Source organism: Ovis aries, chromosome 3 (assembly GCF_016772045.2).
Source record: "Ovis aries strain OAR_USU_Benz2616 breed Rambouillet chromosome 3, ARS-UI_Ramb_v3.0, whole genome shotgun sequence".
Taxonomy (NCBI): Eukaryota; Metazoa; Chordata; class Mammalia; order Artiodactyla; family Bovidae; genus Ovis; species Ovis aries.
The window spans coordinates 36137464-36159154 of NC_056056.1; the positions used below are offsets into that span (position 1 = coordinate 36137464).

At 48.1% G+C, this 21691-nt stretch overlaps 1 protein-coding gene across 1 annotated transcript in view; it reads right to left on the reverse strand.

Annotated features, from left to right (window-relative positions):
* ALK (ALK receptor tyrosine kinase) overlaps nucleotides 1-21691 on the reverse strand; it is a 741252-nt gene that overhangs the window by 109278 nt on the left and 610283 nt on the right. Inside the window, exons 6-8 of the mRNA XM_015093875.4 lie at nucleotides 17284-17415; nucleotides 9204-9335; nucleotides 7805-7905 (exon numbers count right to left, since the gene is read on the reverse strand). Of these exons, the coding sequence (XP_014949361.3) occupies nucleotides 7805-7905; nucleotides 9204-9335; nucleotides 17284-17415 (365 nt within the window). The remainder of the gene's footprint in view (nucleotides 1-7804; nucleotides 7906-9203; nucleotides 9336-17283; nucleotides 17416-21691) is intronic.

A 21691-nucleotide genomic window follows, 5' to 3' on the forward strand; every position in this document is an offset into this window, starting at 1 on the left:
AAGCTGCCTGCATTGCTAATTGACTCAGAGGAGAAATAAGAATATAGCCTGTCTGAATTTATGTCAGCAGCGACTTCTTCACACCTATGCAGAGTAAGAAGAGGGATCGTAATAATTGCTGCCATTCATAAAAGATTGAAGAGAATACAAAGAGTTTTTGCATTTGAATCTAATTCTCGCAGCAAGTAACACAGGCATTTTTATTCCCAATTAGGGACACTGACTGACTTGAGGTCCTATGGCTCATTACATGGCAGTGTTGAGACCCACACTCAGGTGACCTGAGTCAAGTCCAGGGACATTAAGAGTGTTTGCAGGACTGGCCTAGGAGTTGGACAGACCTGTTTTGAATCCTGGTTCTGCCTCTTAATAGCAAGTCACTAGCAAGTCACTTAAGCTTTTGAAGTCCCAGGTTCTGCTTCAGTAAATGGGGCAGCAATTCCTTACAAGTCTCTTAGCACAGTGCCAGCCACATGGGAGGGGATCACTGTTTAAAAAAAAAACAGTAGTCCTCTTCTCAGCCATTTCACTGTCTGTAGTTTCAGTTTCCCGAGGTCAACTTCAGTCCAAAACTATTATATGGAAAATTCCAGAAAAAAACAATTCTTAAGTTTTAAATTCTGTGCCACTCTGAGTAGCAGCTCGAAACAATGAAAACTCATGCTGACCCCCTCTGTCTCACCTGAGACATGAATCATCTCTTTGGCCACTGTGTCGATGCTGTACACATACCCAGCTGCTAGTATAGGAGAAATATAGGGTATACAGGGTTTGGCACTGTCCGTGGTTCCAGGCCTCTGCTAGTGGTCTTAGAGCGTATCCCCCTTCTTTGATGGGGGGTGGGTACTGCACTCCTTTAGTTACTTTATGGTTATTAAGGGTCTCTCCCTTAGCCCCAGACTAAGGGAAGGTTTCTTTCTCCTAGGAGTACAAAGATTTAGGGTGTTTGAGGGCTCTAGTTAAGAATTTTGGCTTGCGTTTTGTAACATAGCCAAGTGATTCATAAGTAACTTGGAGACCAGGACCTGTCATATTGGAAGTCAGTGTTCTTAGTTTTCTGCTGAATAAACATTCTAAAAAGATCCCAGATTCCTGTGGTCTGTCTCCTGGCTGGTTACATGGTGGGTTTGAGAGGAACATTTGCTGGCTCACCGCCTGAGTGAGGACCTCCCACTAGCCTTCTGTGTGTCCGTCCAGCCCAGCCAAGTGCCATGCTGCCTTTCTGGCCCTGTCCTGGCAGCTGCCACACTTCTTGTCCTGAGGGTGAGGACCCTCGCTTAACTCGCCAGATTGAGGGTCGTCGGATAGAGCAGGTCCAGCCTTTGATCTTGGAGTCATCACAAAAGTCAGATACTAATAGTAACAGCAGCAGTTACCTGCAGTGCAGGAGCTGCAGGAGACGTGGGTTCAATCCCTGGGTCAGGGAGATCCCCTGGAGGAGGAAATGGCAACCCACTCCAGTATTCTCGCCTGGAGAATCCCATGGACAGAGGAGCCTGGCATGCTACAGTCCATGGGGTCGCAAAGAGTCAGACACAACTTAGCACACATGTATTCACACAGCAATGGAGAAGCAGAAACCACACTTATTAAACATCTGCTGTGGCCAGATCCAGGCTGGGCGCTTTTCTAACTTGTCTACTTGTTTCTCCCAACAGCCCTGCAGAGGACACTGAGGCTGGGAAAAATGAGGTGACTTGCCCAAGGTCACCCTGCTAGAAAGTGGCAGGATTCTCCCAAGGACTGCAGGACCTCAAGGAGCTGTTTCAACCACCACACCACACTGCCTTCATGATGCTCCTTTTGCTCTGGCCCCAAATGATCAGCTGGGTTCCTCTAGACACAGGAGATGTCATGCTTGTTGGGCCATGGAACAGGAGGGAGGCAGTTGCCTGGGGCCACCATGCTGCTCTGACTTGCTTCAGATGTCAGCATCACCTCACGGGAGCCAGAGGGAAACTGTGCTTCTTGCCGGGCCCACCATGATGTCCTGGGCAGGGATGGACCACCCAGCTGGGTGTTGCATAGCTACCATGGAGTTCTGTCTCTGCTTCTTCAAGGCTCCCCAAAGCAAGAAGAGGAGGGGTGCAGAGAACAGGAGGGTGTGAACACAAGCCCTGGTGAGTCTAGCTGCATTTGCTCTTGATTTAGGCAAACACTGAAGCCTAGAACTATCCAAAGATGAGAGGGATTTGCTGCTGAGTTGGTGAGCATTCTGTCACCGCAGCAGACGTTACAGTGTTAGAAGAGATGGGAGTTGGATATCCAGTCCAACTCAGGTTAGTGGAGGGATCTAGGGAGGGTATTGCCGCAGTCTGCCCCTGAGCTTGCCACCGGGCCCTCACTGTTTACAGAGAGGGTCTCTATGGTCACCAAAGGTATCTGTGCAGCATCTCTTGGCCACACAGGGGCAAAGGCTGTCCTAGGTAGACTCAGCAGGAAACTGCTTGTTCCTCTACCAGTCAACACTCTGCAGAGGCCCAGGGGAGGACAGTGAATAGGAAGAGGGCAAGGGGCACTTTCCTTCCCCCAAGGCGGGCACAGGTTCAATGCAGAAGATGGGATGGATTCAGGACACAACAGCTTTATTCAGGATCAAGCTCATGAGGCCTCTTGAAATAGCCTTTCCTTCCTGATTTGCTAAAATAAGTGAGAGCACGTGAGGCTAGGAACAACGCACACACAAGGCACAAACAACACCTGGGTTCCAAGGGTAAGCGGCAATGTCCCCTTGGTTGCTTAGGAATTAGACCCAGTGACCAGTCCCAGCTTGAGGAGAGATGAAGCAGGTAACTAGTCTGTCACAAAATGGTTGGTATGACTTTCCTCCCTGTCTCTGGAGATGAGGACCCCGTGGTGAGGAGGATGAGGTCTCTGGGTGAGGTGGGAGCCATGCCAGTCCTCAAGGATGCTTCCAAGGCCCACGTCAGCTCCCTGGAAGCTGAGAAGGTACCATCTGCCCCTGGCAGGGGCAGAGTAATGTGACAGAAAGAGCACAGGGCTCAAGTCATAAGGCCTGAGTTTGATCCTGATTTTGCATGTACTGGCTGTGCACACTGGGGACATTACTTTCCTGTCTTGCGGAGATGGGCTGTTCTCTTCCCTGGGCCGCCCTGCACGCACCCTGACCCAGATCTCGGGCGTGGCAACCCCTGACACACAGGATCTTCTCCAGGAAGTGAGCTACATAGAATATTCTCAGCATCTTTAGCCCCTGCTTGTGAGGGTTTGGTGGGGTTGACAAAGGAAGAGCCCCTCAGCTTTTGTATTTTCCCTTGCCCCAAGTCATCCTGTAGTAATTATGATTACTCTTATTTTTCTTTTCTTGACCATTCCAAGGGGGATTTTACCGTTGAATTAATAAACTGTTAAAACCCAGGGGTCTCAAAGTTCCTTTCCTCTTCCTATCTGGAAGTCCTATTTGTTTGCCCAAGGGGAGGGAGTGAGGCCAGCCTGACTAAGGCCCATCCACAGAGCGATGACACTCACCGAGATGCGGGTTTACACTGAGATGCTGGAGAGCATCTCACCAGCCAAATCCCCAGGAAGGATGGGCTCTGTGTCCAGGAATAAGTGCCAGCAGTCTGGAAAGCCTTACAATATCAACCAGAGAGCAATTTGCTGAAAAACTCCCTGGCTTCCTGCCACAAGAGTCTCCTTCCCAGTGGGGCTTTGCACAGAATTTAATGGACAGCAGAGGCCAATTCCAGAGGCCGAACTCCTCTCCCACCTTCCTCTGGCCATATTCGTTGGTTTTAATGACAGAATGGAGGTCTCCTTCCTGTGGATTAGATAGCCCATGTCGACATGGAGGAGTCCCGCTGGTCACCTTCTGCCCTGGTCTCAGCAGCTCCCAGTCGCTAATCAAAGCTGTTATCACTACAGGGCAGATGCCAGAGACAGAAAGGCCAGGTGTGTTCCAGCCCCAGGGTGTGTGTGTCTGAGTGTTTGCACATGTGTGTATGGAGAGGACAGAGGTGGCTGCAGCTTCAGCAAGGTCAGAAAACCAGTAGCAGGGAACTGGCCTGCCCTAGGGTGTCAGCGCAAATTAAGTGGGTCACCTCCCACTTCCTGGGTCCCTTTCGTTTCTGCAGCTCATAGAAGGAAAACTACTTCTACATTGTGGAGGGGGAAAGAGATTGAAGGAAGCCCACTTCCCCCCCTTCTCCCCCCCAGGCCTTGTTCTGTCCTGAGAACATGGTTTAAAATATTCTAGTCACAGCTCAGACTATTCAAATAAAATAGAATTTCAAACCACACGGGGCTTGTTGAGACATTCAGTCTGCTAGGATGTGTGAAAGGCAGGGGGAGGGGCAGAGACGGCCCCTGCCACTCTCCCGTCCTTTTTATTACCAGCAGCTGCAATGCTAGACACATCCCAGTGTGTCTCCCTACCCGGGGGACGCGAGCAGTTCTGACAGCAAGCAAGCGCATGAAAGCCACGGCAAGGCTCTCCTCCCCAGTGGCAACTTTAATTATTTGAACTGGAGCTCAGCAAAATTAAAATAAAATAAAATCTGAATGTGTTTTAAGTGGCTCCTCAGTTTCTTGCAGAGAGTAGTTTGTGGGTAGGAGAGTGGGGCAGGGCTGGGCAGAGGTCTTTAAATATTCATGCCCCACATGCCACCGTGCAGAGCCATGGAGGCGGCAGTGTCTGCACCAAGGCCAGGCAGTGGAGAGAGGCCCTGGCGACAGTGGCTGCAGGGATCTGGGGGGAGGAGGCCAGAGCTGGCATGCTTCTGAAATGCCCTGGAAGCTGGTTGGCACAAAGACACACCTGGGTATGTCTCCATCATCGGTAGGCCACTGACCTAGATCCACGTGGCTCTCAGAGTGGCTCCCCCTTCTGTCTCCACCACCTCTGTCCCCCACCCCATCAGTCAATTCTAATCCCTCCTCGGACTCATCTTTCCAAAAAGGCAAGTTACATCATAATCTTTGGCACCCCAGGTAACGGAGGATAGCTCTCAGCTTGGGTTCAGAATGAATTTCGGTCACAACAGGCAAGGACGCCTACGGATAGTCACTCTTAAGTTTCAGTGTGCATCCAAATCACCAATGGTGGGGCTTGGAAATGCAGATTCCTGGGCCCTTGTCAGTGATGTCATTCAGGAAATCTGGGGTGGGGCCCAAGAATCTGCATTTGTCATATTTTCCAAGTGACTGCAACTGGAGAAACACAGACCTACCAGTAGCTTGTAGCCAGATTTTCAAGGAAATGCATTGAAGGCAACACCAGTTTCCCTTTGGGATCCACTGATGATTGTAGTTTCTCAAGAGTATTTTAAGTTATTCGGCAATTACTTCAACTCTCTAGAGGCCATGGACCAGGACTGTTAGGGTTTAGAGAAGATGCTCAGGGGTGGGTGTCAGCTGGGAGCTCAGTGCTTCCAGCCTGTCCCCATGGGCCTGACTCTCACCAGAGACTTCCACCCATGGCTCTATCTAGTGTCCACCTTCCTGCACCGGGGCCCTATAGCCAGTGGAGGCCCCTTTAGGGTTGGAGGGAGGTTAACCTCACACAGTCCCACACAGCAATGCAACATCTGTTTCTCTGTCAACGACATTCAGCCAACCTGGGAGAAGGAAATCAACTTCCTGCCTTCTGTATTTAGGATTCGAGGGAAACAGATGGCAGGGCTTACAAACCTGGAAATGCATATTTCTATTTTGGCCATTTATTTTTCTGATGAAAACATTTCTCCAACATTGGGAATTCAAAGACCCAGCAGCCTGAGATGAATGATCTGAAACCCTGAATGTGAAATAACTGTGAGCTGAAAACGGAGTGGTCTCCCTGCCTTCCTTTCACTCATGCTGAGCCAAGCTCTGGAAAAGGGCAGGAAATAGCAGAAAACGCCCAGAGCAAATGTGACTGGGGGAATAATAAAATAGGCCAGTAAAACAAAACACCTGTTTAAGCTATTGATCAACCCAAAGGTTATTAGAGAAATGATGAAGTATTAGAAAAATATCATTTTTACCTTGACATTTCTTTTTTTTTTTGAAATCAGGCTCACATTAAATCTAGTGGAAAATAAATTTGAAGGTGAAGTGATTTTAAGGATTCCCCTTGCCTGTCAGACAGGCCAATCACCTCTCCTCATTTAGACTTCCTCTTAAGAAACCTCCCTTTCTAGGTGATGCTCTGAGACACCCGAGAAGTATCAACGATGACTGAGTAATTCCACCATTTGCAGCGGAGAGCACGGTTTCTCAAATACAATTTAACATAATGAATCCACTTATTTGTGCCCTGACTTCTTCCAGAAAGGATTTAAGGTGGTGCACAGAGATACGTAAAACATGCACTAGAAGGTGAGGGTGACAGGGTAGATGTCAAGTGACAATATAAAAGCTAATCAGGAGCAAGGCTGCTGCAAACTTACTGGGTAAAGACAGACTTAGTTCCACCATTCTTCTGATTAAAAAACCATCGTTGATCTATCTTTTCCATTCTCCTTTGCTTTATGTCTGTGAGTTTTTATTTCACAAAAAGACTAGAGGGCTTGGATTTGCCTGTACAGGAAATCCAACCCACTCCAGTATTCTTGCCAAGGAAATACCATGGACAGACTGTGGTATTACATGGGTAACTGTGGCGGGTTACAGTCCATGGAGCCACAAGAGTCGGGATTCAGGGACTAAATCACCTCTTTCCTGCACCTCTCCTGGTCAAAGCCCCGCCTGCTAGGCACTGCTACCAGCCTGCTGAGGGGATGTGAATGTGGTCAGTTTCACAATATCCACAACTTGAAAGGCAACAAATTGCTCCGAGAGCACAAAGCTCTTCCTGAAAGGAGCTAGGAAGGAATTTCTCCTGTGAGGTTCCAGAAAGAGAGGACTGGCCAAATTTAAATTCAGTCCTGAATTCCTACAATGTGCGCGGTACTGTCGCAATGCTGGGCCGGCGTGGAGAAGCACAGTCTGGTTGTTGGCTAAAGTTCTTTTCCTCCGCCCCCATTCTTTTTTGCATATTTATACAGAGTTTCAGACACTGTTGGTTAATATTTGTGCTCCTTACTCTGTACTAGACTGCATGACAAGCCCTTTACAAATATTAACCTATTTAAGCTTCACCTCCCTGGTGAGGCACTCTGAGTCTCTACTTTCCAGGTGGGAAAACTGAGGCACTGAAAGGTTATTAATGGATACAACAAATTAGACCACCAGTCAGGGATGGAACCTGGATTGGACTCAGGTAGTTGATTCCAGAGTCCATAAGCTTAATCACTGGGCCTTCCTGGGGGTCTAAGCTCATCTCCTGGTCCCTAGAGAATATGACCTTGGGCTAAGAATCCTGGCACCAGGCCCTCAGCTCCCACACTGAAGGGGTAACAGCTTCACTGTCTGTCTGGCCCAGTGGCTCTGGAGGCACTTCACCAACTGTCATTGATGCCTTAATGATATTTATGTAAGTCAAAGTGTTGATGCTTTGAAACTTTGAAATGTATTGTAAGAGACCGACATCTTTTAAAAGGATTCTGTAGAAAGTTGCTGTTACCATCACCTCTTATGTCTTGAAAATATTTTGGAGGTTTGCTGCCATCAAAGTTCTATTGCAAATAGTTCGGTGCAGCTGAGTGTGGTGTTTAAGGTGAAATTCTCTGCCATGGTAAAGACGGGACTTTACCATGTTGGTAGCTACTGTCTGCCTAGAAAATGGTACAAACGGTCCTCTGGTTCTCCCACAGGAGAACAGCAGCCTGACCATCAGTCTATTTTGCTCATCTGTGCGCGTTCACCTGGAAGTGCCCGGAAGTGGGAGGAGCAGGCAGAGAACTAGAGGAACACCAAGACTTGCCTCACACGGAGAGTTCTTCATGGGCGCAGGAAATGTAGCGCTGGTCACTGTGGCATTTTCAGAGGTGGGGGCGTCAGTGATGCTGAGCAATAGCGCGTGGCCTGGGCAGAGAGGAGAGGAGTCAAAACTGCACCATTCTCGTGCACTGAAGGGCCTTGGGGCGCAAGGTTAACGGGCCCTGCATTATTCTTCTCTAGCCTCGGGACTGAAGACGCTGTTGCTTCTGCTTCCAGTGGGTAAGATAGCCTGCTTATCACTGACTGTGAGACTAGGCTTGTGCAGAGGTCTTCGTTCTAAACAGCCTGTGACATTCCAGCACCGTACATCTGGGTTACTGCATTCCCTGATCTCCCATGGCCACCAGCTTTAGCTCATAGCCCAGGAGCAGCCTGAGACATGCTGGACTTCCCCAGGTCCACCCCTGTCCCCCGTTTCCAGTCATGCCAGTGCTTTGCCCTCCAATGGTCTCAGAACCTTCACTGTCTACTCCCATCTCCGGAGCCCAGGTCAGCCTGTGCCTCATCCGCTGGCCAGAAAACCTGGAGAACATGAGGCTCAGTCCCACATGGTGCACAGGCCAAGGAGAGGCCCATGACTGGATGGTGTGGCCTCTTTAGGGGACCAGCTCTGGGAGCTACACTGACCCCACAGACCACCTCTGACCCCATGTCCAGGCCAGCACTCCCAGGTGTGGAGTCAGCCCAGTGTGGGGGGCATCTCTTGGGTATGTGGAGACCCCATGCCCCCCTGGCAGTCAAGCAGGGCCTGTGAGAAGATGGGCTATGATGTGGGAAGGGTGGGAGTTGCCAGTTTCAGCTGGATGTAGTGGTAGGGTTTGGCTGAAGAATTTGGGCCCCAGGGAATGATCTAGATACAGCAAAGTTCCTAGGCACGATCCTGGGGCAAATGACAGGAGGACCTCCCTGAGCCCCAGTCTCCCACGTTATAAAGTCTCCTACCTCTCTGCAGGATGGAGGGGGTCTCTCTCCCTTCCCCTCTGCTCCCCTGTGTTTACTTGCTCCAGCTGGAGTCCGTTATACAAAATTCCTCTCTTTCCAAGCAAAGATTGTGCAATAAGGAAAAATAACAGTTTTCCTTATTTCTCAGTGAGTTCTGTGCCTAATACACAGCAGGTTTCAACAAACTTGTCAGATTATTACTATTGTTATTGTTCTTATTTTTTAGCTAATCTTTTATTAAAGTTCTCATTTTAAGGATCAAAGGATCAAAAGGTAACATCAGCCTTGGCTTGATTTAATCACTCTAATGCCAAGGGGGTCTGAAGAAATTGTGTGGGCATACCCCAGGGCAGAGGCGGAGAGGTCCAGTGGCTCAGGGTGGTGCCCCAATTCTGTCGTGTGGCTAGGTAGGCACCAAGGAAGGGAAGAGAGGGTGGTACCTTGGTGGTCTTGGAACTGGGCATCCTTTAAGGTCTGGACTTGCCACTGGGGCGTGTGGGGTGATGGTGAAGTTTGGGTCCAGCCGCAGAAGCCGTCCTCGAAGTCGCAGTAAAAACCATCAGGGAGTTTACCTGCAGGGAGAGCAGAGGGGCACAGTCATTGCCGGGACTGCTAAACCCAAAACATCAAGTAAAATTAGCCAGGCATGACCATTCTCTTTAATAACAGCTCCCTAACCAGACCCACAGTGTCTAATGCCACTCATAGTGAAGAGAAGCCTAATCTCTAACTTGTACATGTGCTGGTCTTCTGTTTTCTGATCTTCTGAAAATAATAATAACTTCACAGCATGGGGTATTGTTAACCCAGCTTTATATATGGGAAAGCAGAGGCTCAGCGATGTTAAGCAACTTGACCAAGGTCACAGAGTCAACAAGTAACCCAGCTGGGATTTGAACCCAGCTCTTCTGCCTTATTCAGAGAAGGCAATGGCAACCCACTCCAGTACTCTTGCCTGGAAAATCCCATGGATGGAGGAGCCTGGTGGGCTGCAGTGCATGGGGTCACGAAGAGTCGGACACGACTGAGGGACCTCACTTTCACTTTTCACTTTCATGCATTGGAGAAGGAAATGGCAACCCACTCCAGTGTTGTGGCCTGGAGAATCCCAGGGACAGCGGAGCCTGGTGGGCTGCTGTCTATGGGGTCGCACAGAGTTGGACATGACTGAAGCGACTTAGCAGCAGCAGCAGCTTCTGCTTTATTTATTTATTTATTTATGGCTGTGTTGGGTGCTTGCTGCTGTGCACAGGTTTTCTCTAATTGTGGAGAGCAGGGGCTACTCCTTGTTGCAGTAGTCGGGCTTCTCATTGTGGTGGCTTCTCCTGTTGCCGAGCACAGGCTCAAGGGCATACAGGCTCCAGTAGTTGTGGCACACAGGCTCACTTGCCCCACAGCATGTGGGATCTTCCTGGACCAGGAATCCAACCTGTGTCCCTGGCACTGGCAAGCGGATTCTTAACCCCTGGATCACCAGGGAATTACCTCTTCTGCTTGTAAATTCTATGCTCTTCACACAGATCCACCATGAACAGGACCCTAGAAAAGCCAGTGTGTGTGTGTGTGTGTGTGTGTATATATATATATATACATATATATATATATATATACACACATATATATATATATCACTGAAGTACATTTCCAGTGATCAGCGTGGTGGTGGCAGTGGTAGTGTTGGCTGGGAGGTGGTTGGTTTGGGTCCCTCAAATCACCTCTGTCTGCAGAGACATGCTGCTCAAAACTATCTGTTTCCCTTTGTCTCCCAATCCCCTTGAAGTTAAGTGAAGCCCCATGGCTGGTTCTGGCCAGTGACATGTGAGTGGAAGTGATGTGCATCTCCTCTGGAGTGAGGCTGTGAAAAGCCCTGGTGTAGATTTCAGTCTCTCTCTTCTCCTGCTGAAGTGACCAACGAGAATTCTCGTTCCTGGGAGCGCTGCTGCAGGAAGATGGCGCTTCTGCCAGCAGGAGAGATCCTGTGGGGTAGAGGCCCCTCCCCCCAACCCTCAGTGGACAGGAAGAACCGTAAATGTTATTTTTAGCCACTGGAATCTGGGGATGGTTTATTACTGCAGCATAACCTAGCCTATCCTGACTAAGCAACCCCAGCCCCTGGGGCCTCTTTATATCATCTGTTGGCTCAGCATAAACGGTCCTGTTAGCACTTCTCTCCTTATCAGCCCGACCTCAGGTCCCATTAAAGAGGCCACCGTCAGTTCTAGAGACCATATATTTCCCCACGGCCCATGGAGAAGGACAGGAGCAGAGGGGTAGAGAGAGCTCCCTTGCTTCAGCTCGCTCATAGAATGGCTGGAAGGCTCTCAGCCCTGAGGAGCTAGTGGGTTTTCCCGACTATCCTGATGGTGTCCAACAACCCCGGCCAGGCCTGTTTCCATGCGGGAGCTCTCGAGCAGGGCCCAGCACCTCCAGTGTCCTTTCTTTGTCTCAGCCTTCTTGGCAGCAGCAGGCTGACAACGAGGGCCCTAACACTTCCTGGCTGTGACAGCACCTTAGTGAATTATTACTCATTTTCCCCTGATTCTCTGTGCATTTCACACAGAGGCAGAATTATAAATTAAAACAGGCTGTCACTGACTCTGAGCATCTCTTCCCATTTATACCCCCCTGAAGAAACCATCCCCCCACCCCAGCAGCCCCACATGTTCCTCTGATTAAAAATCCAAAAGCAAAGGAGATCTTTCTATTTTATTTTTTATGCCCCCCTCAAGGAATTTCACATTCACTTCTTTAGCAAAAACTAACTGGTAGCTGGAAGCGACCTTCCAGAAAACATCCTTCACACATATGCTTAAACCAAGACCAAGATAGAAAATTCCAGCAGGCAACGACGGGCTTCAGGTAGAAGGAAGACACGGGGCTGAGCTGGGTCCTGCACAGCATATTGCCCCCTCCTCACTCTTCCAATAAGTGGAGGGAGAGAACTTAGCCTGACTTATTGGTGTTGGTGCCTCATCAGCACCAGACACCTGCGCTCTGGTCCCAACCTCTGCTTTCTGTAAGTGACCTCAGACAAGTCACTTCCTTCCCTCATCTGTAAAGTGGGGTAAGGTCGTGCATATTTCACAGGGCTGTTTTGAGGACAATGTAAGAGAGAGAGTATGGAAACATTCTGTAAACACAGCAGCGGTGGCATTATGAATCATCATTCATATCTAGGAAGGGAAACTCAACATCTGAAACTGCCAACACTGCCCTAGGGGCCAGAGATGGGTCCCTCTGCTCCTCTCTGGAAATGCCTGGGTCTTCCACTGAGACAGGATTGAGGAAAGCCATTGGCATTCTCCACCTTCTGGAAGCCCATTCTTGTCCTAACTTGGCATAGGATCCAGGGTGAGCTGAGGCCAGAAGCCCCTTTCTTTTTGGATGATTGAATAAAGGGAGATGAAATAGGCCAAAATAGGTCAAAGGGCAACTTATGTGACAACTAAAACCTTGAAGGGTGGGCAGTGGTCCTGAGAGGGTTTCTACTGCTGTAAGAACATCAGAGCATGTGCTCAGCCAGGAGCCAGTCCTGAGGAAGATGGTGGGGTGGGTGCCAGCATCAAGCCCTTGGTGGATCAGGCTGGGGTGGGAAAATTGCTGCTAAGACCATTGCTGAGCAGTGTTGGCACCCCGCGTTGGATCTAAGGTGTTATGTTACCTCATCCATCTCAAGCACCTACTCAGCGCCTGGCATGTTGCAGGGCCTCAATACTTACTTGCTGAATGAAATGGGAGTTGGTCGATCTCAGGGTTGGGAAGGAGGAAATGGCTACCCACTCCAGTATTCTTGCCCAGAGAATCCCATGGACAGAGGAGCCTGGGAGGCTATAGTCCATGAGGTTGCAAAGCGTGAGGGCAAGAGTGAGTGCTGACACTTTCACTTTCTTCAGTCCCCTAACTCTCTTCCACTTAGAATGTGGTCCAGGAGCCAGCCACACCTGCATCACCAGTGAAATTGTGAGCTGTGCAGAATCTCAGGTCTCCCCTCCCTTCCCCCATCTACTGAATCAGAATTTGCATTTTTAATGCTCTTCACATGACGCCCAGACACCTTAATATCTGAAAGGCACTGCTATAACCCACCCTCTTCTTGGGCTGCAGCCAGGTACTTCGTTGGCTAGACGGCCAAATTGGCTATGTGTGGGTCAGTCAATCCCACAACATTCGGCAATTATGACACCTGATTCCACTCTAAGAGAGACAAATTGGTCGGGTCACAGAGATGTGACCTCAGTAGCAGCTGCAGGAGCTGCCAAGTATAAACTCCAGGCCAAACGACACTACTCCGTTTCTTTCCTGTGTGACAACTCTGTTAACATTTTTGATAAATATGTGTTATACATTTCCTTGAAAATATGGAGTCATGGGGAAAATGCTAGAAGAAATACATCAAAATATTATGGTTATCTCTGAGTGTCTAAAAGGGAGGGTTTGGGGCAATAGTTATTTTCTCCCGTGTACTTTTTGATTTTCCAAATATTTTACAACCAACGTGTTTTATTTTACAATAAAGAAATAAACCTAAAAAAACAAACAAACAGACTGTTTTCGCCCAACAGGAAGAGTATCCCAATAAAGAGATGAGATTATTGAGTACGTGGAGGGGGAGTAAGCTGCCTGTAGCACTGAGTGAATCCACCACCCACCCAAGGAATGAAGGGGGGCAACCTGACCCTTTTCTGGGACACTGCGTGCCTTCAAGGCCATTGCTCAGAACACAGAAGGAACCTTGAAGACACCCTTCAGTGGGTCTGTATTCGGGGATGTAGACATGAACTGGCTATGTTTAATTAGAAAGAGGTGTATGGTGTATGGTGGTGGGCTTGGAGGATGGGATGTGAATGGACACGTTCCTGATTGGATGAGAAGGACAAGAGCAGTGCCACCTCCATTTCAGGTCCCCAACTCGTCTCAGTCAGAAATGCCCCTCAAGGTTGAGCCTGATAAATCTGAATGAAGCTTAGTGTGAGTATGGGGAAAGTGTCGGGAGTTGAGGCTGGGAGTTGTCAGGATACAGCCTACTTTTTCCCTCTGAATTTCAACCATGGTTGAACACCCCGGCTTAAGTTTAGTGATCCTTATGGGGACATCCCCACCAATCTTAAAATGACTACTGCTCAGAGAATATGTTCCAACAAGTTCCAGACCACCTGGGGAAGGACCAGATGAGGTCAAGAGCATTATCTTTAACACATCATGGACAACAGCACCTCAGCAAGCATCATGTTCCAACTCATATTACTGATGAGGAAACTGAGGCCTAGAGGGTGGAGGCGAGTGATCTGAGTGACCCCTAGAAGAGCTCTGGACCTCCCTGCCTCTTCCTGGCCTCTTCTTCCTGCGTGGATATGTGCTGAGAGTTGTGTTGGAAATTGCCAGAAACTCATGTAACTAGTGGGTCCGGCTTGCAGTTGAAGCCAGCCTGGATCTGAATCACTGCTCAGCCACTGGCCAGCAGGCTGATGGACTCCAGGTTCCTCATCTGTATCATGGGCACAATAGCATTGTTGCAATAGGATTGCTGTGAGGGTGGAATAAGTTAATGCATGAAGAGTGTTCAGAGGAGCTCCTAGCATACAGAAAATTCTCAGTGTTAGTTGTTACTATGACTATTGTTATTATCTTCATGGGGTTGGTTTCCAGAATCAACATTAGCCAATGTGATGGGGAAAACAGCTTAAATGCTGAGAGAATAGGGGTGCCCATAAAAGAAAAAGGATATTTACCAAGAGTACAACCAAGATCAGAGTGGCAAAAAGATCAGAATAACCCTCTTTCTAATTGGACTTTCCTTCTATCAACTGACTTCTGTAGCGAAGAGCTCGGTGGGGTGTTCTCCAGGATGGATTGGTCATTCTGACAGCTGGTCAGAACAACTTTTCAAGTCTGGCTGAAAAGGCTTCTGGGCTTCAGGTGCCCGCCCTCCTTACTGGAACCAGGCTGCCCTCAAGCTTGGAGTTGGCCCTGAAAATCCATTAATGGCAAGCCCCCAAATGGTGGGAAATGCCCTAAACCCACAGTAATGAGCTGAATCCCGCAGGCTCAAAGCTCTAATCATAGCTCTGTTCCCGACACGCTGCGTGACCCTAAACAAATCAATTACCTTCTCTGTGCTTTCATTTTCCCAATTGTAAATCAGGGCATGGGCTGCCTGACCTGTGTCCCAGCTGGGAAGTGGATATCACAAACTTTAAAAAGGCCAAGGCAAAGTCACACAGCTCAGAGGCACTGCTGGAAACACCATAGAGACAAATAACTAGAGAGAGACGCGCATACAGGCTGGGTCCGGGGCAGCACGGCTGGGCCTGGCTTCTTGTTGGTCCCTGTGCGTAGTGAGAGCTTGGAGAAAAATCCAGGAGCAGACCAGTGTGGAACAAGCCAAGGGCTTACCTGCAGCTCATTACCAAGTTTTATCTAAACAACCACTATTCCATGATTATTGGAAAATGTTATTGGAAAATGTCACTGGAAAGTTTTGTATAAAAAGGAAGATTTTAAAATTGAAAAATGGATTTCTTTACTATTTCACTTGAAAGGGAATATATAAAACCTTTTTTCTGTTAAGGGAAAACTCTGTCCTCCAAATGACCTTGGGGACACTGAACTTCTTAGAGCTGTTTGGCAGGCAGGCCCCAGCGTCCTGGAGCCACTGTGTCTGAAGGGGCACTGACTTGGCTGCCCAGGGCCCCAGAGCACCCCAGGCTGCTGTGTCCTTTCCCAGCCATGGTCCTCTTGTTTCACTCCCTGCCTGTGTGTTGGATTTTCAGCTCTACGAAGACAGAGGCTGTGTTATTCGTCTGTGCTCCAGGATCAAGTGCACTTTTCAGTTCACTTTACATGTGTTCTGTAAGTGCTTGCGGTTTTCCTGGAAGAAATGTCTAGAGTGTTCACTCCTCCCCAGGCAGCTGCTGAGAACACCGTCCTCAAGTGGAGTGAGCACTGGGCTGGGCGTCAACTCTGCCCCTAACTCCTGGTGAGACCTCAGCAAGCTGTGTCCTCTGGGGAGCCCAGGTTCCCCAACTCACGCCCTCATTTTAGTCCACAGGGAGTCAGTGAGCACGTGTGCTGCACCAGCAATCATTTGAGATCTTGGTATGGGGGAAGAGGACCAGACCCACTCTGTCCACATCAGGGGAGAGAGGCATGGAAACCACCTCCAAGAAATGCAATGGACGCACCCCCACTAGCATGGCTAACATAAAAAAGACAGACAACCGTAAGTGTTGATGAGGATATGGAGAAACTGGAAACCCTTATAAATTATTGGCGGGAATGTAAGATGGTGTAGCCATTTTGGAAAACAGCTTGGAAGTTCCTCAAAATGTTAAATATAGCGTTATTATATGACCCAGCAAATCTATTCCTAGGTAGGAAACCTCATTTCTAAGAGAAATGAAAGCATCTGTCTGCACAAAAACTTGTATATGAATATTCACAACAGCCCCAAAGTGGAAACAACCCAAATGCTCATCCACTGATGAAGGGATAAACAAAATATGGTACAGCAATACAATAAAACAGTTTCTGGAGATAAAAAGGAATCGAGTACTGACATGTTCTAAAACATGGATGGGCCTCAAAAACATTATGCTAAGTGAAAGAAGCTAATCACAAAAGACCGCATATTATCCGATTCCATTTGTATGAAATGCACATCTATAGAAACGGTAAGTAGATTAGTGGTTACTTAGGGCTCGGGGGAGCTGAGGAGGGAAGAGGGGGAGGAAGCCAAAGGGGGAGGGATTGGAGGGAATTGAGAGATTGCCAAGGGTTTCTTTTTGGAGTGATAAAAATGTGCTAAAATTAGATTGTGGTAATGGCTGCATAGTTCTGACTACACTTAAATTGTACAGTTTAAATGAGTGAATTGTATGGTATGTAAATTATATCGCTCAAAAGATGTTAAAAAGTAATGAATATTATGGTGCATGGATGCGGGGTTGCACGGAGGAAGAAGAATAAACTGTACTGGATGGCAATGGTCAGAAGATGCTTCTCAGAGGGACTGACTTTTGAAGTGAATCTTGGAAAAGCAGATGTGACTTAAGATGGGAAAGGGCATTCTGGGAAGGGAAAGGACACAAACAAAGCCAGGAGGTGTGAGGATGCTCAGAGGAGGTTTGATGTGGCTGGAGCTGGGGTACATGGAAGGCTGTGAGGATAAAGGAGGCATGTGGGTGATGAAAGAAAGGCTTAAAAAGTGAAGGAGGTCTGGGCCTCGAAGGTTTCGCACGTCATGTTCGAGTTGGGCTGCAGTCTACACATTTTCTCTATACATGAGGATGCTGAGAGCATAACATAAAATCTGGCTTGGTTCTTAATTATATGCTTTTTCTAGACCATGGGTCTTAGCTCCATCTTTTGAAGACTTGTGTAAATTTTGAAAGTTGCCACTGAGAGAACACAAGTGTCACGGGACATAAGGGAGGTTGCTCAAGCTTGCCTACCTTGGGTGGTGGGGGGAAGGAGGGGATGTGAGCACAGGGTGGGGTGGGTGGGGCAGCCCCATCTACTCACGGCACAGCTGGCCTTCGTCTTCTCCCTGGGCACAGTCCCGGTGGAAGTCACAGGCCTGCCCCAGCTGAAGGACTGTTCCGTTCCAGCAAGTGAAGGAACTCTGCAAGGCCATCTTGGAGCCCGGAGATGATCCTGGAGCGCACACAGAGACACAACCCTGGTCAGCTCAGCAGTCCCACAGGAAGGCTGTAGAGAGGCATCTCTCCATACCGTTCATATCTCACGGCCTGAGACAACCCCAGCTTCAGTCTGGCCCAAACCAGGGTTAACACCAGGAGGCAGAGAGGAAGTCAGAGCCCTGACCCCACAGACCCCTGGCTGTGATGTCAGTGGTAGAGTGGCCTGAGCTTTGAGCCATGCGCCCCCAACACTGTGGGGTCCTCCAACCTGTGGCTTTAGTGTGCCAGGTGGACAGCCTACAGGGCCACAAAGCTGCCCTCTCCCTCTCACGGCAGGGGCTTGCTGGAGGTGGCCCTGGGCCCTCTCCACAGGCTAGGCCCAGAAGGGCTCCGTTTGTCAGCTGATGGCAGGTGACCACTTGTCACTGTCAGATCGGCCCCCAGCCTAGCTGGACATTCTCAGTAGCTCTTGGGCACGGGAAACACACAGGCCCTGCTTCCTTTGGGAATTGGATCCAAACTCTTTAACTGTTCTTAAACGTCCTCTGTGATCTGGGTCCAAATTTCCTTTCCTGTCTCACCTCTCTCGGTCTCTCCCCACGACCCCTGGCCTCCAGATCCTCCTGGCCTTGGTTGGATGCAACCTGGTGCTAGAATACCCATTCCCAGAACATCTTCTCCACCAAGTTGCTTGAGCCTCTGTGTGTTTCCAGCCCTAGCCAGTGTCCAGTTCATAAAAACTGTGAACACTGGGTGACCCATCAGCGGCTGGCTGAATAACGCCTCCCTATCAACATCCATATCCCAATCCCTCAAATCTGGAAATACGTTATTTTATGTAACTTGTTGCGATCTTTAGGTGGCAGGTTATCCTGATTATCTAGGTGGGCCCAGTGTAATCACAGGGTTCTTATAAGACGGTGACAAGATAGTCAGGGTGGGAATCAGACCTGATGACGGCCAGCAAGGTTTTGGAGTCCTGGGAGGAAGAGGTTGGAGGGATTTAGGATAACAAGAAAAATTCTCCTTCACTTTCGCTTGGTGATTTCTAGTTTCCAAAGTATTTTTTTCTTATGCCTTATACATGCTCAGGAAATACACTTAGGACCTTATTGCCCTCATCCTCAGTCCTACCAAAGAAAACATGAGCAAAATAAAACGCTTGTAAAGTCTTCCCCAGCCTATGAAACAAATGCAAGCCGTGTGATCAGGCCTTGTTTCTCATCATGTGTTTTCATGAACACGTGCGTGTTTCGTACGCCAATTACTTGTCATTCCCCAAATAGCTGTTACTTTCACAGTTTCGTTTACTTTCCTTCATTTGAAAAAATATATGCCTATTGTCTAAAGTTCAAAACCAGGGTAAAAATCAACAAAACAATGCTCAGAATCCCACTACCCAGAGGCCATAATTTTTAACATCTCGGGAGATTTCTCTTTTGTTTTCGGCCTGTGCTTTAAAAGTGTGTAGAGTTGTGTCATATGTGTGAATTGCTTAAATCAATTGAGGTTATATTGCAAGCTTTTTCTAGGGTTTAAAAATTTCCCAGAAGAATACTTTTTAATGGCTACAATACTACGTGATATGTACCATAATTTATTTCAACATTATTCAATGATCAGATTGTTAGACTGTTTATAATAACACTTTGAAGAATATCTTTGAGCATGAATTTTTACCCGCCTTTCAGATTATTTTCATAGGATAGATTCCCAGAAGTGGAATTACTGAATCAAAGGGTATAAACATTTTAAAGGCCCTTGATACATATTGCCAAATTGCTTTCTAGAAGTTAATCCAATTTATACTCTCACCAGCTGTGTTCATACATGCATGCCCCTCTTACTACATCCTGGCCAGCTCTGAACATTATCGTGATTTTTAACTAAAAGTATTTCCCTGCTGTTTTATTTGTATTTCTTTGCTAGTGAGGGCGAATATTTTTTTCCACATGTTACTAGCTTTATCTTACTCTGATTTTTAGGGAATTGCCCACTTCCTTTTGCCAATTTACCTTTTCGGTTCTCCATGTTTTCGTACTGAATTGTATGAGATTATTAACAAGGATGTGAAACTATTTATCACATGCTTGGCATTTCCCCCCAGTATTGTATATGTATTTTCATTCTGTTTATAATACATCTTGACATCCAGGAGTTTTAAAACTTGTATGTAGTCCAAACCTACATATTTTCCTTGGTGTTTTCTTCTTCTTTTGTGCCTTAGAGTGTCTGTTCCGTGTGGGGTCAGTAAGTAAGGTGTGGGTTGCCCTTTGTAGTCTTTGAGTTGCTCTCTCATTGCAAGGTTGCCCTCTCATTTGTGATAAAGAACCCGCCTGCTACTGCAGGAGACATAAAAGATCCCTGGGTCAGGAAGATCCCCTGGAGGAAGGCACGACAACCCACTCCAGTATTCTTGCCTGGAGAACCCTATGGACAGAGGAGCCTGGCAGGCTTCAGTCCATAAGGTTGCACAGAGTTGGACATGACTGAAGCGACTTAGCACACAACTAGTTGTTTGGATGCCTGTCTTCTTCACCGAACTGTAAGTGACTTGAAGGGAGGGATCAAGTCTTCCCTCCATGAATCTACAACAGTGCCTGGTGTAGAGGTCTCCTCGCCCCAATATTTGGGACTTGAACTGTGGTGTGTATTAACTACGGATGTGATCATCATGCCCGCTTTATATTGACAGTTGAGAATACAGAGGTTCAGGGTGGTTACATGGCTTGCTGAGAGATTGGTGGAAACCCACATTTTCACACCTTGATCTCTATCTTTTGCACCCTGTCTGTCTACGGGGTCCCCCTACCAGGTGATGGGTGGTTTGGAGGATGTGCTCAGGAGTGGTGATAATGGGTACAAAAGGGCAGGGGGTCAGTACCCTGTCCTTTACTCACACACCTGGATGGAGGAGGGGTCCAGTCATGGGAAGGGGTGCTGCTTTCATTCTCTGGATGCCCTAGTGTTTTCTCTGGGTGCCCTGGCATTTATCCCCAGGACCTCTCTGCTGCACAGCCACAGTCCAGAGAAGCCGTCTCCTCCAGCCCTGCTTCTACCAACTCTTCCTCATCTCCTTTCCCCAGCTGGATACTTACAGGCTCCCTGGCATAGCCTCCTCCATACCACAGGGCACTTTATGCTTGTGAGAGATTCAATTAGATGGACGCCTGGTACTCTGATCTCTACTGCCAGCCCAAACTCAAAACTAATGAGGCGCAACAAAAAACAACCGCTCTGCCTTCTCAAGTTCTTTTTTTATGGGGCCCATAAATTTCAAGGAGGAAAGTACCCTTGGTGAACGGTTTTAATCAAGGGCCCGAGTTTCTGAAACAACATCCTTTCTGTGGTTGTGAAATGATAATTCTGGCTTGTGGAATAGGGTAAACTGAGGCCCTGGATGGTCACAGCCTGCCTCAGTGCAGCAAGGAAGGGACAGAGCCTGGAAAAGAAGATCCAACACCCACTTCTTGAGGTCTTCCAGCCACAGGTTCTGGTGATTCATGGAAACCACTGAAACACCAAATGCCCTAATCACAAAAAGATTATGGAGAGCTAAGATCAAGTCACTTCGGGGAGACTGATGCTGGTTTTTGTTGTTGTTGTTGTTGTTGTTAGTAAGGGTCTTCTCTATGGAAATCTATTTATTACCTTTGAGGAGGCAGTTCTTTCCAGAAAAATGATCTAAGTCAGTGGGCTTCCCAGGTGGCACTAGTGGTGAAACGAGCTGCCAATGCAGGAGACACACGAGGTGTGGGTTTGATTCCTGGGTCAGGAAGATGCCCTTGGAGGAGGGCATGGCAACCCACTCCAGTATTCTTGCCTGGAGAATCCCATGGGCAGAGGAGCCTGGCAGGCTACAGTCCATGGAGTCTCAAAGAGTCGGACATGACTGAAGCAGCTTAGCACACATACAAGGGACTAGTGAGCCACCATCATTCCTTACCTCTGTACAGCACTGTAATAGCTTAGAATGTGCTTTCCAAATCCGTCTCTGTTTGAACCTCATAAAAAACAGGCAGAGCAGTTATTCTTATTCCCATTTGATTAATCAGAAGAATGAGGATTCAAGGGATTAAATAACGGAGAAAGAAACACTTTCTAAACAGCAAGGCAGTACAAAATCCAACCAGTTATTTGCTAGGTGCTTTGCCTTAGGTCTCACAGGTAGTAAACCACAGGGAAGGCCCAGAACTTGGTCAGGTGACCTCAGATGGTGTTCTTCTCCCATCACTTATGTTAGATCACCTTCTGAACCAGCACACTGACTGCCCAGGGAATCACTTGGG